The sequence below is a fragment of the Astyanax mexicanus genome, chromosome 6 (genome assembly GCF_023375975.1).
Source record: "Astyanax mexicanus isolate ESR-SI-001 chromosome 6, AstMex3_surface, whole genome shotgun sequence".
In the NCBI taxonomy this organism is placed as follows: Eukaryota; Metazoa; Chordata; class Actinopteri; order Characiformes; family Acestrorhamphidae; genus Astyanax; species Astyanax mexicanus.
In genome coordinates this window covers 42201007-42221659 of record NC_064413.1, presented here as the reverse complement: position 1 = coordinate 42221659, position 20653 = coordinate 42201007, and the positions used below count along the sequence as shown (strand labels likewise).

General features: G+C 37.2%; 1 protein-coding gene across 1 annotated transcript; it reads left to right on the top strand.

Annotated features, from left to right (window-relative positions):
- Positions 1-479: 479 nt before the first annotated feature.
- gsdmeb (gasdermin Eb) lies at positions 480-16214 on the top strand. Its single transcript, XM_007233377.4, has 10 exons — positions 480-639; positions 3306-3551; positions 3651-3843; positions 7862-8036; positions 9404-9521; positions 10721-10837; positions 13471-13598; positions 13785-13995; positions 15320-15393; positions 15519-16214. Exons 2-10 carry the CDS (start codon positions 3341-3343, stop codon positions 15747-15749), a joined length of 1458 nt encoding a protein of 485 aa, XP_007233439.3. The 5' UTR covers positions 480-639; positions 3306-3340; the 3' UTR covers positions 15750-16214.
- Positions 16215-20653: the final 4439 nt, after the last annotated feature.

Genomic DNA, 20653 nt, shown 5'->3' with positions numbered 1-20653 from the left:
CCAAAATATTTATTTTAAAAATAAACAAATACTATTTAAGAATTAGTTAAGGTAACAGGAATGAGTGCTGAGCTTGACCTCCTCAGTCATAGTTTCAATAAGATCTCAAATTGCACTGAAGTAATCATATGTGGAAATTACTTTTTATAGAAACTACATCATGAAAAAAATATATATATTTTTTTAAGTTATTTTAGTTTGTACACTAAAATTCACACTAATCAGGTGCCAACTAGCCTAAATAGCAAAGAGAAACAAAAATGAATGCCATGCAAAAGTTTTTAGAAGTCTTGGAAGGTTAAAAGCAATGCAATAATATTTCTGTATCCAGCAGCAGAGCATGATCCACCTGAATCCAGCTCAGCAGTTTTAAAGTAGTGAAAACTAGCTGTGGAGAAACTGGTGAGGGCCTGTCCCTGAACACGGTCCATTAACTCTGGAGGAGGAAGAAGAGGAGGAGTAGGAGGAGGCTGGTGACACTCAGAGAGGAGGTGTGGTCTCGGGTAGAGGGGAAAGAGAGAGAAAGAGATAATACAGCGAGGAAAGAAGACTCTCCGGAAGAGCACAGATACAGATACAGACAGTGGAGGACTGTGTGAATGTGAGACTCGGGGCTCTGGAGAAGAAGCAGAAGAGACGGTAAGAGCGCGTGCTGTGGTTTTATTATCATATCTATCGGCGGGTTGTGTTTTAGAGAAGCGCTGAACAGTGAAAGACTCGCGGGTTTAATCTGCGGTTCTCATTGTTTCTGCAGCAGCGCTGAGACAGAGATACAGATATACAGCGACACGATAAACCCGCTATTTTACTGAATAGATAAACAGTAACGTTAAATACAGGAAAGTTCCCTGTACCGCAGCACAGACACCGATAACTACTGACCAGTCTGTAACGTTAGCTCTGCAGACACAGCCCCACTTACCCCACATAAAACGACCTCCCACTGCTTTAAACCATGTTTTCTAACAGAAGCTCGATGTTCCCGAGTATTTTACACGACGTTTTGACACATTTTAGCGACTAAACCGCATTTCTGCCATTGTTTCAGTTGCAAACTGCTTGCCTGCTCTGTGTTGATACTGTGTTGAGTCTTTTCACAGGGGAATTATCATCATCATTATTGTTGTTGTGGTTGTTGGGGTGGAAGTTCTGGTGGATGATGATGATGTGGTGGTGTCAAATTCTTGCTTAGCTAGATAAACATTTTCCTCAATACACCAGTAACTTTGCCAAAACATAACAAAAAATACTTTTAATCAGCAGTCCTTAAAGGGCCACTAAACCCTAAACTATATTTTTCCATTAATAGCTAAAATGTGTTCCTTTTGAAGTAATGAAACATTCTAGTCCTGCTTAAAATGTTATAAACATTTCCTTAACAATAAAAAAACACTTTTACTGTGGTCATTTCCACCTCTGCAGCATCCTCTCAGGTTCAGCTGTGCTGTAAGCCAGGATGATATTTTTGTGTACTTTGGTAAGCAGGTACAATCACAATATGCAATCAAGCAATCAAAAATACTGCCCCCGTTGACATCCAAACATCTGTGTCTTACTGCTATCAGAGGCACGCTGCTGCCCCACCCCTAAACCCATACATCACCCAGTGCCCCTCCCATTTTTTTTCACTTTTCAAATTTGAGCTAAAGGTGTAAAATCTGCAGGTTTAGTGCCCCTTTAAAGAGGAAATCTAGTGTGAAATCGAATTGGGCTGTAGTGAAACATGATAACAACTATGAACTTTTGTTGAATAGCCCAGCATTCCAAAACACAACACTTTTATCTGATGTTTGAAACAGGTTTACTATGCTAGTGATATGAGCATCGTGCAAATAAATCACTATTTGTACACCACTAACAAGCTCAAAGTAGCTCCAACCTTCACTGGTAGAATTTCGAGGGCTCTGACGGCTCTGACGGCCGTAGTTTGGACACCCCTGGTGTAAGGGCACCCTGATCATTTAAGAAATAAAGACTGTTCCAGATTTATTTAACCATATGAATATTTATTGCACAATAGCAGTGATGATAACATCTAGTACAATTCTATGAGTTGAGACAGAGCAAAACCACCCATCTCCAGTCATCTCTGTCGTATCTCATCCCCAAACACACTCACCACTTAACTGATGTTTAATTTTTGTATTGTGTTGTTTGTTTTTGTTAATTCTTCTTCCTAAAACATAATGTCTTTTTAAACTCTCCATCTTCCTAATTATTCTTTGGATCTATCTTAGATCTTGTGTAAACCTTGCATCAACATATCACACGATAGAGATAAAAGTATTCGAACACCTTCAAATGCGTTGTTTCCTCTAAAATCAAGGATGTTCAAAGTTTAAAGGGTTTATCATGATTTTGTTGGAGTAACTGTCTCTCTACTGTCCAGGAAAATCTTTCTCTGCTATGGAGATTTGATTGCATTGATACACAAGAACGTGAGGCAAGAAGGTTGGATGATCACCACTTCTCCTCATCCACAACTTTCTAAAAGCTCCAATGCTCCACAGCTCAGTGCTGGAGGCGTTATAACTTTCCAGCCAAGGCCTTTTATTAGACATGGTCCACATAGACTCATGCTTGTTTATCTGCTCCAGAGAGTCCTATTTTACTGGCAGTACTTCTCTGCAGGAACTGGATAAACAGAATTCAATTGGAAAAGAGGCGATGGCTGACTTCACATGTGTCGGGGGAAGCATGTGCTAGTCTTCACTCTCCTGGTGTTGTGGTATCAATAGTAATGGGAAATATACAGCTGAGTAGCAGGTAAATGGGTGGGACCTAGCTAAATTAGGAGAAAAAAGGGAGAAAATTATATATAAAAAAAAAACACAACCAAAATAATGATCAAACAGATTTGTTTACTCTGCTGTAGCATGTGGCTAAAAGGCATCTGAGATCACCTCCTGAAGTGGTTTAAGTTTTAACCCTTGTCTTGTCTTGTGGGTCAAAAGTGACCCTCTACCATATGACTTTTCCTAAAGGCACCCCATCATTAGAAAGAGTGACTCTTTCTAAATAAGCCATCCAAATAATCATCCTGAAGAAAACAAATTTGGAGGATTCAGAATTCAATTAGGTTGCTTCATTTTGGTAGGGCGGGTCATTTTTGACCCTCAGGACAAGGGGAGTAAACAGAATGTTAAGATCACACAAGGGTTAAGGTGTTTATTGTGTTCTAATCCTCATACTCAAGACTCAAGTTACCAGGTGTAAACAGGGTCTAAAGTATGTAATTGGGATGATGATGATGATGGTGATGATGGTGATGATGATGATTGAATGTCCCATTTTGTGTGTTCCAGTCGAGGTTCTACAGCCCAGGTTCTACATTAAGAAGATGTTTGCCAAAGCGACCAGTAAATTTGTGACTGAGATCGACCCTGATGGCTGTCTGATCCCTGTGTCCCGACTGAACGAGTCGGACAACCTCACGCTCACGTCGCTGGTCATTAAGCGCAGTCGCTTCTGGTTCTGGCAGCGACCCAAATACCTACCATCAGACTTTACCCTCAATGATATACTGCAGGGAGAAACTAAAATAGATCCAGGTATGAAGCCAGATTTACTCCAATTCACGAAGCACCTCATGGTGCAGTCGAGTATTCTTGCTTTATAAGTTTCTAACCTTTTTATTTCTTTGTTTGCAGGTTTGATTGAAACAGATTTTCTGAAGTATAACAGTACATTAGAAAATAATACCAGTGGAGCAGCTGAAGCAGGCTTTGGTCCAGGTAACGTAAATCTGTCAGGAAAAGGTTCATCCAAGCTTGCTTCTTCATTTGGAAACCTCAAAAAGCAGGAACTGGATCTACAAAAAGTGCTGGATCAAACTAAAGACAGGTGAGTTAAAACAAAACGCTTGTGTTTACTGTTTTTATTGGGATTATCTCTGGAGGGATCTTCACACATCCCTTAAGCTGCTGTTCAGCCACATAAAGGAAGGGCAGAGTGAAGAGTGGAAGTGAAAGTGGAAGTGAAACTGTATTTGCTGGCAGAATCTGAATGTTATTTTAGTGCTTTTAAAAGCCTGGAGAAACTCTGCAGTTTGTGCAATGATCAGAATACTAGGTACGCTGTGCTCTGAGTTCCAGAGCTTGAGAATCAGTTCAGCATAAAACAGGAAGAGCACACTGTGCTGAATGTTTGTGGTTGTGGATAAGGGTTAGATGTTTTAGATATAGGATTTAAATAAAAAACCCACAGACCTTATTTTCTCGTATTAAAATTGAAATGACTGCAACTTTAAATTTCTTAGTTAAAATGAGTCAAATGTTAAACATAGATTTTCTGTGTGAAAATAAAAGTAGTAGTCCGAGATATATTCATATTTGTGAATCATGTGTAATAGTTCAATATTTTAAGTTTAATTTTTTATGTTTTTAATTTAAACATGTATTCAAACATACATTTCTACATGCCAGCGAAGAGCTGTAGGTTTACTGACAAAATGTGAAAAAAGTCAATTTAATTTTTAATTTTTTTAATTTTAATAAAATAAATTAAAATAAAAATTATTTAAATAGTTGTAGTCATGATCAGAAAAAAATCATTATATTATTACAGCCATGATTTCTTATTAGTGATCTCAATAAATAAAATATTCTAGGCAAACAGAATTAAAAGTTGAAAATTAATTTTGATAATAATACATTGAATTGACTAAAAGCTTGCATTGCTTTAAAACTACTATAACACACATGACTTTAAAATAGGTTAGTGTGAACATAGTACTCCAGATCTTTATCAGATCAGAAGTTATAGTCTGATAGTTATTTGATTTTATTTAATAATTTTTATTTAAGTTAAAGTCTATTAAAGTTAACAATTGTAATCGTGTTAACAGCATTTTATAAAAATGTACAATACTTTTTTATTTGAAATCTGATAAAGACACCTGGATTTAAACCATACAGCTGGGTAATTTGACTCGTGTAATATTCATTTCGGCTGCATTTGCACATATTACCAGGACTGGATAAAGAGGAGTTCGAATGGCAACATTTGCCATAAGAAACCATAAGAATGTTTAGGTAAACTGATGTGTGCATATAATTTTCACAGTGAGTGATGGCTTAGAATATCTGGCGTGTGATTGGTGTCCAGTTTTAACAGCTTCCCTGTAACTTCCTGATTTATGAAAAGGGGTTACTGTTCTACTTTCCTCATACCCACCCACAGCTCTGTTCTAGGTGACATAACTCAAAACACCTGAATCTTCAACACTGTTACCATGAGTTTAATGGTAATATAACACCCTTATCAAGCTTGTGAACAGTAATATGTATCTGTCTGATAATGTCTGATAAAGTGGAAGTTGCAATAACGTTACATTGTATTATAAAGTACATGTTTATATTTTTCCTTCCCTATAGTGTACACAACATATAATCTTTATAACTCCTCAAACAGAGTGTGTGATTAGGGCTTGCCCGATATAACACAAGCTGCTAGCTGGAGATAGAAGAGCTCAGCTGCCAGCAGCCCAGATGGGAAGTCCAGTCATGTTGAACTTTGTCACCTTGGTTAACCATAAAGAGGACAATGCTCTACTGATCTACTTTCACTCTCATGATTCTGCTTGTGTTTTTTTTTTTCCTCTTTAACCTGTCCTGTCATTTAGCACAACTGGTTAGGTCAGACCTCAAAATACCAGATAATATGCAAAAAGAGGACAAAAATATGAATTATGCACTGTGTATTTAAGCTGTTTTCACAGCTGGGCACTCAATATTTAAAAGTTTTGTTTTGTATTAGTTTATTTAAGCCTTTATTTTCATAAATAATCTTTTAGCACCTTCACCAAATTTAATAAGAGGTCAGCTCTGAAGAAAAGCAGATAATTTACACATTTGGTCTGTTATAGATAGTAGCACCTGCTTGGACTGAAGGAATCAGTTTGTGACTGAAGTGTGGAACCAGAAAATGCAATTATCTACACAGCAGCAAAATACAGTATGATAAATCGCAACAATGGTAATGAATAAATAACCTAAAGGAGCACTTGGCTTCTTCCGTCAGCGTATGTTATATTAGAACATCGGCAACTTAGACCAAAACAAATGCTTCGTATTTACATTTGTCCGTCTCAACCTTGCAGAGCCTAACTTCTACAAGTATGAGTGTTTTTATCCATGTAAAATAAAGCAGTAACTATAGACTTGTTAAATATATTAATACTGTAGCTTGACGGGTGATTTGAATGTATTTTTTGACTGGCGAAAGAAGAGAATTGTGGCTGATTTAAATACTGTAATGCTTCTAATGGCTTTAGTAATAACATATATAGTACACTTATATTAAACCTGTGTCCTACTTGTGCAAAAGAGCTTTTCAGAAATATCTCTTTGAATACTTACATTTTGAGTTTTTTTATAGAGTAGATTTATAGAGTTTATGGAACTATTTAAAATATTTAATTTTGTAAAGGAAGCTGTGTTAAAGTTGTTGGCGTGTCTTCTTTTAAGATATATTATTTACATTTGTCAGCTGTTTTTTTTTTCTGATAATGAAGTCTAAAGTCTTCATATATTGTGTCATTTTGTGTAATTTATATTATATGTACTCCAGCAGTACGGTCACTAACCTATATAAAAGCCTAGTCAGACAAAAAATAAAAATGAAAATATAATAATAAAAATATTGTGATATAATGTGAAAACGTCAGAATCTTAAAAAATACCATGATGTGCATTTTTGGCCATACCACCCAGCACTACCTCAGCCTAACCAACTGTAAACTTAAACGTAACGTAAGCTTTGTTCACAACTCTCCTCTTTCCTCCAGAACTGCCCGTCGGGAAAATAAATTATTATGGTCTAAAACCAGGTGTCTCAGTTTCATTGTCCAACCCCTGTATCTTACATTCATTCTTTTATTTACATTCAGATATCCACTATAAAAACTTGCGTTTTAAGAAGAAAAAGTTCGATTAATTGCAGTTAATGACAGAATTTTGTTGTGATTAATTGGATTAAATGTTTTAATAATTAACTTGATTCATAAAACAGTGAGTTTTATTAATGGGGAACATTTGGGTGGTTCCTTTATCCTGACATGGAGAGGCAGCATTTAGCTACTACGCTGCTCTTAAATGGAACCAGTTAACGGAGAGCATTAGAAAAGCACCAACACAAAACATGTTTAAATCCAGACTGAAAATCTACATGTTTGATCAGGCTTTCAGCTCAGTTTAAAACAATGCAGCTCCGCCCACTTTTATTCTGTAACGGCACTTTTATATTATTTTTTATTCATGCTTTATTCTTATCTTATTTTAATTTTTAATTCCTTGTTGTTCATTTACATGTTTTTAATTTAATTCTCTTTGTTTTAATCATGCTTGAATCCATCTTGCTTTATTCTTATTTTAGTTTTTATTTCCATTTTTACTGTTATTCTTTTACATGTTTTTTTATTTGACTTCTCTGTGTATTTTATAATTTGTAAAGCACTTTGAATGACCGTTGTGTATGAAAGGTGCTATATAAATAAACTTGCCTTGCCTTGAATGTTTGGTCCTGCACTCTGCCAGCTTGCATGCTCAGTGCTGTATGGGCGGTCACTGATTCGTCTTATGAGGAGGTCCTGTTTTCGCAGGGTGAAACTAACATGTGGCCAGACCGGCTATAAACACAAAGAGCAGAAAACAACACACAGAGAGGGTGTGTGACATCATTCTGTGCTCAGTGCTCCTTTGATTTTTATGTGTGTACTCAAGTTCATTGTCACCAAACTAGTGGAACCAGTGTAGGCTTACTAGGCTTATAGTTGTGGCTCTGTTATGAATAAAAGGCAATAGTTTAGTCTTGGAAATGTCTATACCACGGTCTTAATCTTACTGTTCTGTCTCCTGTCTAGAGTTCTGGACATGCAGCACTCTCTGATCCAGCAGACACAGCAGAAGCGTACGGAGGTGTTTGCGCTGGTGAAGGAGCGCATCGTGACCACACAGCCCTGCACCGTTACTGAAGAAGTGCAGGAGGGGGGAAGCTGTGGAGCCTTTTTTGGGCTCACTGTGCCCAAGAAGATTAGTGTAAGAGATACTGAGCTAGCCATTATTATACTGAATAGATGTAATCTGAGAAGGATAGGTGTCATCTGAGCATGAGACAGCTTTAGCTGTAGGTTTAAATCAACCTGTGAAACTGGGCACTCAGTCCTTGAAAAAGATATTGCAGTGATGTCCCTGCTCACCTGCCAACATTACTTCCATCACATACATATAAAAGGACATATATAAGGAAAAAAGGATGTATGGTCACCCTGTCTAAAGTTTCAACACTTAATAAGCTTTAGAATAATGCTACAATAAAGCACATACAACAACATAGTGCCCTAAATATACAATAATATCAAAATCTCTAGTGTAATTTGAAGTAATTAATAAAGACTGATTTGTTTCATCATAATTACCCATAAAAGAACCACTTAGTTGTTCCGTTTATCCCAAACCTCTAGTGACCTCCGTCTGAACACAATTGCTGCATTATGTTGTGCAGGCCAGTGTTCTGTACTGCATGTTCAGCTTCAGCACAGAGGAAATTTGCAAAAAAAAAGAGAAAAGAAACACTCACAACATATGACTCTTTCACAGTATGCAAATTTCAAGTTCACTGAGTAGCTCACACTATATATCGTGCAATTATCTTGTGATCTAAAAGGTGAACAGTAACTTATGTAATCAGTGGATTTTAATGATTAACACTCAGTGACCTCAGTCAATAAAATACTTGGAACATTTAAAGAAATTTTGCCCATAATTACTTTCACCAGACGTATGTATGTGCATTTTATATACATGAAAAAGTTAAAAATCATACATTTTAATAATTATACAATATATTATTGTTATTTTATACATTAGTAAAACTGTTTATAGGTAAATATACAACTTTATACTACTACTTCTACTGCTATAGGTAAATTAACTACTATAGAAAGTAGTAAAATCTGTTACTGTAAACCATCATGGAGTTCCTGTTACATAAAGTTTAACACTATAATATTTGTACTCATCGCCACAAGGAAAATACAAAAACTGTTACATCGCAAATAATGACTAGTATACACTGGTATTAATTAATGGATCAGATAGGTCAGATGAAGCATGAAGGTGTGATTGAATACATTCTTTGCTTTCTCATTTTCCTCTTAATGCTACAGTGTGTATTCTCACTGTATACAGTGAGGGCCATGGTGGGGGACCTGAAACTAACCCATATAATAATAGTCTGTGTTGGGAAGGGTCCAGGCTGGAGGAGTGGTTCAGGATTGCTTCTCTGTTATTAAGCTCGGCTGTTTTTTGTTGTGGTCTAGCAGTAATTCTAGGCTTGTTTTTACAGCATGGCTCATTTGTTCACTCTTTTCTCTCCCCTGCAATGTTTTCTGGCTTCTGTACAGGTTTCAGTGAAGAATGGCAGCCATCAGTCTGACAGTAATGTTTCAGTAGAAATCCCAGCCAAGACTGCCCTCGCTTACTGTCTGATCGAGCTCAGTGTGAAGGCCACGGGTCAATTCGGTAAAGCAGATTTTTACTTTTTTCTTTTTACAATTAAGGTTGAAGTTGTGTTTTTGGAGTTTTAAGTCTACAGTAGCTTAGAGCAATTTTAACAAATATAAACCACTGTTTGGACATGATTACATTTAGCTCGGGAGATCATATAATATATGTAAAATCTGCCATATTAGCCATTTTTATAGACTGTGCAGTCTTGCATCAATATTTATTCTGGCAAATGTTACCTTCTGTAAAACAAGCAGTTTAATTAATCTCAGGATATATTAATCTGGTGCAATTCAACATGTTCCATCATATCCTCTGGTTTTCTCGATTTCTGAGGCACTCAAGGGGGCAGCTTTATGCTTTATGCTTTAAGTCATTTTGTGGCATAGCCTAAAGCAGGGGTCGCAATTAAGTTTGGTCGTGGGCCAGATATTTTCCAAGCCATTATGTTGTTTGGAAAATTAAATGTACTAGGATGAAGTGCTACAGTAGCTCTCCAGCCCAGAGGGTTGTTGAACCCAATTGCAGAACAGTTGATCTCAAAGCAGGTAAACCCAAGAAGAAAGGAAAAATTAAACACTACGCTCCTCACACGGGATTAAACTTGTGTCGTCAGGGTCGCGCTCCAAAACACTACCACTACCCCGGCTATTGATTTAGGATATGGCTGGGGAAAAACGCCCTTATAAGGAGATAGGGAGCCCAAGAACAGGGGGAAACTATAGTTGTGCAGAGCGCGACAGAGAGACAGGAAAGGAATATAAACCAAAGTTTACCAGAGAAGCTTTTTTTTTTTTTTTTCCATTATTATTTATTATAGGGGGAGGAATGTACACACAAGTTGCCAGAGAAGCATTTTATTTATTTATTTATTCATTATCATTCATTCTAGTCCAAACGACCTCACGGACCAGATGTTTCATATTTGCTGGCCACATCTGGCCCACAGGCTGCTTATTGCCGACCCCTGGCCTATAGCCTACATGTGTGTTATGAACATGTAGCTGTTAATTTTCAAACTACACATATATTTGTACTGTAAGTAAGTCATAAGACACAAAGTTTGAATTAAACATATAAAATATGTATATTATTCTGATGTTATTGTCATAGCACATGGCCAACATTAGATTCCACTCCAGTCATTTTCATAGAAATTAATATAAAACAGTGCATCAATTTATACAGGTCCACTCTGACCCATGTGTCCACAGAGCTGTGTCTAATGCCGGACACCTACGGATCCATGGAGGTGGACGGGCCTGTAAAGAAGAATGTGGCCATGGTCTACGGCGCACCACCCCAAACACCAAACAAACAGCTGCAGAGAGGTAACTGCTGGAGTAGATTAGGGGATGGATGCATGTGAATTACAGCAGTCTCTTAATGTTTAAAAATGGATCCAGAGTGCTTAAAAACAATGCTGCATAGTTAGATTACAATAATTCATTACATTACATTACATTTGGCAGACGCTTGTGTCCAAAGCCACCTACATTAATAATGTACATTTAGCAAAAGAAGACATAGAAGATCAAGGGGGAAAAAAAACATTTTAGATACGGCCTAAAGGAGGCCAAAGGGAAATAATGGGATAGAGGAGGAAAAGGAGGGGAAGGAGGAAATGAGGTTAGAAGTAGTTAATTTGTTAGAGGTGTTAGGAGAGTAAGTGCTCTTTGAAGAGCTCTGTCTTCGGGAGTTTCTTAAAGTTAGCGAGGGACACTCCTGATCTAGTAGTAGTAGGGCAACATTCACTAAAGGAGCGCAGCGGCTGGGAGGTAGCGTAAGCCTTCAGGAGTAATCATCAGTGCAGGTAGGAAGGAGCTGTTCTGTCATCACCTTGTAGGCGATTGTAAGAGCTTTGAATTTGACACGAGCAGCAACTGGTAGCCAATTGAGCTCAATGAGCAGTAGAGTAACATGTGCCCGATTTAGCTGGTTGAAAACCAGACGTGCTGCTGCATTCTGGATCATCTGATGTGGTTTTATAACACAGGCCAGGAGGCCCGTTAGTATGGCATTGCAATAGTCGAGGCCTCAGCTAAAACTTGTATGAAGATTATGACTCTAAAAATGTGCAAAAAATACATTTTATTTAGGTTCATTCTAATTATACACAGCAAAACCATTTAACAAAACCAAGCCAGGCATTTCTTATTGCACTGGGCAACTAAGGGCACAGTGTTGGGTATAATTCAGTTTGTTGCACAATCATATTCCAGATACACAAACTTTGTATGTGTCAGACAGCACTAAAAACAGATAGCAGCCTTATGATTTCTGAGTTCTGACTGCTTCTATTCCACCAGCTTTTATTGTGCAAAACACAGTTGTGCACGTCAAAGTAAGTAATATAATACAGGAAGATGATAAATCTTCCACCTAACAGCTGGAGTTATACATAAGGTCCATTCCCTTTACATATACTCTATTCTCCCTGAGGTGCTGTGACCGTTTATGATCCAATCAGCAATATTTAACCCAAGCATGAAGATCAGACACCTAACAACCAGGTTTTTGTGGTTGTTTATGATCTGATCAGCAATATTTAACCCAAACATGAAGATCCCACACCTAACAGCCAGGTTTCTGTGGTTGTTTATGATCTGATCAGCGACATTTAACCCAAACATGAAGATCCCACACCTAACAGCCAGGTTTCTGTGGTTGTTTATGATCTGATCAGCGACATTTAACCCAAACATGAAGATCCCACACCTAACAGCCAAGTTTATGTGGTTGTTTATGATCTGATCAGCAATATTTAACCCAAACATAAAATAAAACAGTATAGTATCTCCCCTCAAAACAAAAGTCCCTGTCTCACACATATCCAGATCTTTTGATAAATGTGTGTCTCTTTATCCACATTGCAACGCAACAAAAGCCCTAAATGGCTTGCATTAACACTCCTGCCCAGTAAGGGGTGCTAATGCTGCATTTCAGGGCTCATTTGGAAAGGTTGAATATACCAGGCAGTTAACATTCAATGCAAAGCATGGAGATCTTTAGGAGATCCTGATACAACTACATGTTTTGCCCATAGTTACTGTGAAATATTAAAAATGACTTTATATATTTACTAGAGAAGTAAAAGGTCATGATATTCGTCACATCTTGTAAACCTGACTTCTGAGTTTCCCCGCTTGTAAAATCCACTTCACTGGCTGTTTGAGAGCAAAGACATAGGAGCAGGTTTGACATTGGGGGGGGGAGGGGGGGACACATTTGCTAATATGAATTAAAGCCCACCCTATAGTAACTTAAAACAACATTTGCGGAATTTAGTAAAAAAAAAATATATATACATTTTTTCTTTACTTCTGTTTATAATTAGTTAAATCCAACCAAAGGTGACTTTATAACCTAAAAATGTTACTCCACTTTACATTAATTGTTAGAAAAAATTATGCATGCAATGTCTGAATTATATACATATGACAAATGCACACGACAAAAAACTGATTTGTAATTATGTATTATTTAAAATAAAATAACAACAGATTGTTGTTGTTGTTTTTATTATTATTATTATTATTATTATTATTATTATTATTATTATTGTGTATTGGCATGTCAATTCTTTTGTGTACTTAAATTCTTTTCCACTCCTTCTTAAAAAACTCACATCCCCTGACCCCCCCCCCCCCCACCACCGTTTCCTACACCAATGTTTAAGTGCAAAGTACAAGTGGAGTACACAGTATTCCCCAGTTTCTGATGCCACTTGAATGCAGAATAAATAAATATACTGTTCATATATGAAATCACTCTCTGCAGAGTTAAATCTTTTTCAGAATTAAAGTGAAAGGAAAAAAAAGAAGAAAAAAGCTGTTATTAAAAGTGCCCAAAATATGTAAATGGGCCATTAGACTCTTGCTACAATAAAAAGGCCTGTTTTACAGTTGCTTTTGTCTCTCTCTCTCTCTTTCTCTCTCTTTCTCTCTCTCTCTCTCTCTCTCAGAGTTGAATGAACTGCAGTCCCAGTTTGCCATACTCTCAGGACTTCCGGCCAGCACACGCTCCAGCCTCCTCCAGCAGCTCACTGCCCTCCTGAAGGACAAAACCGCCATCAGTGCACTAGACCTTGCAGTAAGTGAGAGCTCAGTATTTGTAGGCTGTTCTTTGGTTTTGGGTCATTGCTTTAGTTTTCACAGAACTTTAGATGATGATCTAAAAATATATTTCCCCTCTTTTCATTTTACTCTTCATCTATGATCAGACAGCGACCATCATTCCTGATGCCATCTGATCTGTTTCTCTCTCATGTTCTTTCAGATAGAGGATCTGTGCTGCGGTAAGAAGCCTGATCTGAGCACCCTGGATAAAACCCCCTCCCTGAAAGCAGCAGTGAAGACCACCCTGGAGCTTCTTCAGAGCAGTAACCCCACATCTCACAGCAAATCTCCACAGAAAAGAAACTCTTCTGAGGATCCGCTTAAGCCTTCCATCTTTACTTCTGCCAATGTCCTCACCAGTGCCTTAGACGGTGAGTAAAGTACAAATGTTTTCATGACCATTTTTTTTTTAAGTATTTGAACCTTAAAAATTGTCTACTAGATCTAAATGCAGAATAATTCAAAGTAAATAGTGTACTTTATTTGTCTGTGTAAATTTAGTACTGGTGTTATAGTGCATAAAATTATATACTTAGCATACGTTATTTTATGATAAAACAATACTTTTCTAAAAAAATTATTAAATTGTTTTTTTTTTTTTACTGAAGTTTTCTTTTTGTTATAATATTTAGTATTTTTTGTATTTTTTTTGTATTTTATATATTAAGCATATATATAATTACCTTTAACTGTAACTATACTATAACTATATTTCAAAAGCAACAAAAATGCCTGCGACTAAATTACTGGAATATTTTTAGAGATATACTGATTGTAGTATATGATTATTAAGCACAGTAGTTGTTATTACAAGAATAATTTACCCATAAGAGCCCAGACCAATTCAGGTCCTCTACCCAGCCTTCCACTACTTCCCTGCTCTTGTTGCATTTTTTTAAAACCTGTGTCTGTTTTTTAGGACTGGATTTTATGGCCTATTTTTTTGTTGTTATTTTGTACTCTTTCGGGGTTTGTACAGTCATGAAAAAATCATGGAATAAAAAAAAATAGCAATTTCCAGGCCTGGATAAGTTTTGGAAAAATAAAAAATAACCAGAACGTTTTGGAAAAGTCATGGAAATTTGGTCTACAAATATTTGTGTTTCAGTTTATCGATGGAGAAAATATTTTTTGAGCTAACAAATATGTCAGCTCAGAGTAATTAAGCTCTACACGATGGAGCTCTCAGGATCTGACACACATTTTATTATTGAAGATTGTGTGTCAAAATTTTATTTGATTTATTTTAGACCTACTATATTATATTGTCATGAAAAAAAGTCATGAAAAAAAAATGTCATGAAAAAATCATGGACATTTATTGGTTAAAACATGTATAAACATCGCTCTTTAACTTTCGTCTGAGGACACCCTTTTATTGTTTCTTCTAAAATCAAGAGTATTAAACAATCTGTATCTTGCTTTTGTTTAAGTAACTAACTATCTCTTGTTCAACAAAGACTAATTGAATATGTTCATTAGAAGGGGTTGAACAAGCATTTGGACCTATAGTTTATCTAATCATCAGCTTTTCATACCAAATTACGTCCAAGTAAAACAAAAATACTATAAAAACTATGAATTGACTTTTCTAAATGGGGCTATGGTGTCTGTGAATAATTTTAAAATGTAGTTAAATGTCACAGATTATTCATTAATATGTTAATAAATAATAAGTTTTTCTGTCTTCTTTAGAAATGACTGACTCAACCCTCTTACTGCTGAAATCCTGCTGCCAGTCCTCCAGCATACATGCACTGCAAGCCCTGGTGAGAACAGCCTCTCTTTCATAGTCTGTATTAAAAATTCTTGAAGATCTTCTACCAGCAGGACGTCTGAACTGGGTGTGTCTACTGTTCTTCATGTCCTCCATGTCCTCCATCTTCTCATACAGGTGCAGAATGTGGTTGGGAATAAGACGTGTTCTCTGAAGGACCGCAGTGTCTCTGCTTTAGCTGAGGAGAAGACGTTCAGCAGAGTGAAGGCACTCTTTGACTCCTCCAACATCACGCTGTGTAAAGAGGAAGACGCTGTGAGAGCAGAGATCAGAAGCCAGCAGGGACATGCTCCTCTCATCCTGTGCATCGCCATCCGTGGTCTGGCCTGTTTAGCGACACCTGCCTGATCTGGATGTGTGCTCAGGACAGACTGACATTTTAAATAAACAGTAAACAGCATGTTTGGTAGGACCAAGACAATCGTTGTAACTGTGAAAGCTTGTTTTTTAGACGCATCTTCCTAATTTGTTTTTTAATAATTATGGGCATTTTTATATTTTTAATGATTATTCAAGTTCAGGTTCATCAAACTCCCCTTTTCTGCCTTTTTTAAAACTGTAAAATGAAAAAGTTACTCATTTGTAATATAAATTTTTACATATGTGTTGTTTTCTGAGGTTTTATATTTTTTATTTTTTGTAAAATAACTTTGCATATCAGTCCAAATCATGTGTTTAATGTCCTTTGTTTGTGTGAATTCTTACAGTAAAACATGCATGTCAGTGCTTCCTCAACTAGAACAAAAATAAATACTTTGATTTGTACATAAATATTGTCCTTTAGATTAAATTTACGTAACTTTAAAATAAGAATTGTGATTGATTTCTTGTCCTTGCCTTTTTAGTGTGGGGGCATTACTTCTAAACACAATACCCTTATTTTCCATTTTATGGCATTATATCTCTCATTCATTGACAATATAGGGGTGTAAATTTAATGAGACACTTATATAAAAATAATTTAATTGTGTGTTTTGGAATTGAAGGTTTTAAAGCTCTGTGAGCATTAGAGAGGAGAATTAAGGTATTTATTTAACTATGCAAAGGACAATATAGGTTTCTGTCCAATTTAGTGCTGCAGTAACACTTGCAAAATTAAGTTTGTAACAGCTGCCATAACTACACTACACTGACATCCAACAGCTATGTCCCATTCGAGCTAAAGAACCTGTGGTATAGAGTATTTTAGCCGGATGTTGCCAATAATGACCATTACCACCCACTGTACTGTCCACTGTAGGTGCCTGTAATGTTTTCTTGGACATATTCCTAGTCCACATGTGACACTGTGGATTGAGGGATGTTAAAAACCCTTACAACTTCAGGAATGGAATGTTCCATCCTTCTAGCACCTGCTATCAGACCTCACTTTATCGCCAGTAAATAAATAAATTCATGTCACCCTGCCATGAGCACACAGTCCAGTGTTCAGCCTCACTCACAAGATAGCACCTTCCTTTTTTCCTGTGACTTTTGGATATTTGGTTAGTTTTAATCTGCAGTGGACTCAACAATATAGGGCCTGTACTGGATGTTCTAGTGAAGGTGTGGTTAAAACTAAGAACGTCTAGAACAATGCAAGTTTAACAGCGGGAAAGTTTTTAAAAACTTTGTGGCATCAATTAACAACTTACTTTGTCCACTGACATCAAACACAGTTTATACAGTGTCTGGAAAGCAAAAGTTCAAGTTCCAGTCTGGATCTCCACAGCATACAGGATGTGGAGAATTTAAATGTTTATAAGTAGGAATAAATGTAAACCAAAAAGGTTGCAATACAGTGGTTTAGACCAAAAATCTAAGATCATCTCAGGGTTTGTCCTGCGGAATTTTTTGCATATATTTGATGAAAACCTTAAAATCTGCAACATATTTTCAAAATATAGCTAACGTAAGTACGACTATAGCTTTTTAAATGTTTCTAAATACAAGTTAAACCACACCAAAAGTTTGAAAATAGCTATGACACTTGTGCAATGCTGTGGTTTAGTTTTTTAATCCTTTACTGTGTGATCAGAGCAGTCAGTGTTCAAATCTTAAGAAATCTTAAACTATGTTTATGGTCATTGGTTCAAGTACTGATCAGAGAATTGAAATAAAGTAAAACAAAGAGATTCATGTGTTTATAAAAATGAATAAAACCTAAACCAAAAAGCAGTGGGTAAAAGCTTGTGGGCTGACATGGTTCAGTGTTTAAAACCCATGGGTCTGTAGCCAGGATGTACTGGGTTCAAGTCTCAAGTCTTGACATGTATCATATTGTAAATCCTAAAACCTGAGATACTAATATAAGACATAACACAACTGATTGATCCTGTGGCTCAGTGGTTAATGTTTTGCCTCAAGATTTTTAAATTCAACTGTCAGGAAAAGTTGTCTGGTCCTGTGGCTTAAACCATGGGTCTATCATCCGGCCAGTTGGGGTTCAAGCTTAAAGAGTGGAAGGTCAACAGCCTGAGAAAGTAAATAAATATTGCTAAATATGAGTAAAATAAAATTAAGAAGGATAAAAGAGTGAGTATTACTTGTGAGATGGGATGGCTCAGGGGGTTAAACCATGGATTTTGGTCCAGGCAGTTTGGGGTTCAAGTCCTTAGCAAGTTTTTTTGGAATACAATCGTTGTTAAAAAAGAAAATCTCACACCTAAATGTTCAAAAAACACATCACAATGTTATGGCATCCTGTGGCTCACTGGTAGACATCATGTCTCCCCCCTAGAAGGTTCTTGGTTCAAGGCCAAGCAACTTTAAAAAAAGCCTGTATAAATGTGTTTTAAATGTTTCAATATTGGAGTAAAACCAAACCAAGAAGGTTGAAATACTCAGTGTTGCTTAGTGGATACTATGGCTCAGTGGTCTTAACCATGGCTTTGAGGCCAGGATGTTGAGGGTTCAAGTCTTAAACAAGATATTAAGTAATTCATTCCTTAGAAAACTTCAAATCTAACCCCTAAATGTTAAAAAAAACACACACACACACACACACAGTGAGATCCTGTGGCTCAGTGGTAAGCACTTAGTCTCACACCTAAAAGGTTTTTGGTTCAAGGCCAATCAAGAACTCAACAGCCTGTAGAAGCATGTTTTAAATGTTTCAATATTTGAGTAAAACCAAACCAAGAAGGTTAATATACTCAGCATTTCTGTGTTGATGCTATGGTTCAGTGGTTCTAGCTGTGGCTTTGTAACCTGGATATTGTGAGTTCAAGTCTGCAGAAAGTTATTTGTTGTAAAACTTGACATATCAGATAGAAATGTGCCGCAAGAGGTTTGTGCAATTGTGTGGCTCGCTGGTAAATGCAATGCTTTTCAACTCAGATGTTCTTGGTTTGAGACCAGTCAGATCCTCATAAGTAAATTTATTGTACAATGTTTCTTAATATGAGTAAAACCAAACCAAGAAAGTTGAATAAAAGCCCTTTAAACTCACAAAATGCTATGGTTCAGTGGTCTAAACCATGGGCTTGTGATTGGAACGGTCAGAGTTCAAGCCCTTTAGAATCTTCATTGTAAAGTTTCAGGTTTAATACGTAAAGGTTGAAAAAACACATACAAGATCAGGGAATCCAGTGGCTCACTGGTAGATGCTTTGCTTCGTGCTTAAGGGGCTGCTGGTTCAAGACCAGTTAGGTTTTGTGACTGAGACATTGAGGGTTCAAGTCTGGGGGAAGTTATTTATTGTAAAACCTAACCAGGAAAGTTTAATAAAACCTCACACACTTCACAAGATGCTGTGGATCAGTGGTCTAAACCAAGGGTTTGTGAGTGGGGTGCTCAGGGTTCAAACCCTCAGTAAGCCTGTTTATAATTTTCATTGTAAAGCTTCAAGTCTAAGATATAAATGTTGAAAAAGCACAGACAACACTTGTAGGATCTTGTGGCTCACTGGTAGGTGCTCTGCTTCATAATTAAAAGGTAGCTGGTTCAAGACCAGTCAGGGTTTCAGAGTTAAGTTTTTAAAATGTTTCTAAATATGAGTGAAACCAAACCAAAAAAGTTGAAAAAAAAACCCTATTTGTCTTGGTAGGTGCTGTGGTTAAGTGGTCTAAGCCATGGATTTGTGATGGAATTGGTCAGGGTTCAAGTCATTTTAGTATCTTCATTGTAAAGCCTTAGGTCTGAGATATTAATGTTCAAAAACATATCCACTGCACTCTCCTGTGGCTCACTGGTAGGTGCTCTGCCTCATGATTAAGAGGTCACTGGTTCAAGACCACACCTCTGCACTGGGGGTGATGGGTGGACAAGACTGGTCCCGAACCACAGAGGGCCCACCAGTAAGATAAGCAGTGGTGGTTATGAAGCCCAGGACCAAAATTTTTGAAGGACTTAACCCTGAAAGGGAGCTGCAAAATTCTACCTTTTACTGCCGTCTGTTCTGCAATAGAAATGATAGAGTAGATGATGCTGATCAGAATACATGGCTTGTGTCACTGTTCATGTTAAACCCTCTAAAAAAAAACTGCTGAATGTGAACCCAGGTGGTTGAGAGGTAAAGGGCTTTGCCTTATGAGCAGGAGATTGTGGGTTCAAGTCCTGTGTGGAGCAGGCTTGAGTGTGGTGGTGCTGGGTGAAGCTCAACAGATTGGTTGGGCATCAAGGACAAGGGAAAGGTTGAATGAGTAAGAGCAAGAAAAGAAAAGAAAAGAGTAGGAGGTGTGTTGTAAATCTTTTCTGATGAAAAGAGGGTAGTAAAGGTAGAATTTTGCAGTTCCCTTTCAGGGTTAGAGTACATCAAAAAATTTGGTCCTGGGCTCCATAACTGCTGCTGGTTATCTCTCTGGAAGTCCCAGGGGGAGAGGGCCAGGTAGTTCCTCTCCCCCTTTGTGGGTTTAGTCCGGCCTTGTCCGCCCGTCACATGTGACCCCCAATGTGGGGACTGCTGCTAGCTTTGTCTGTCATTTACATGAGCGCATGTTTCCACCAGGTGTGGAGATCCTGACCGGTCTTGAACCAGTGACCTCTTAATCATGAGGCAGAGCTTCTACCAGTGAGAAACAGGATCCCACAGAAAGTGTATGTGTTTATTCTACATTTATACATCAGACTTAACTTAATCAGGCTTTGCACTTAATTTCCTAAAATGTCTTGCTGTGGGTTTGAACCCTCACCACCCCAGACTAAAATCCATGGATTAGACCACTGAACCACTGCTTCTTTTGTGATGTATTGAGTCCTATTCAACTTTCTTGCTTTAGTTTTAACTCATATTTAGAAACATTTAGAATTTTTTTGTCGGACATCCTGACTGG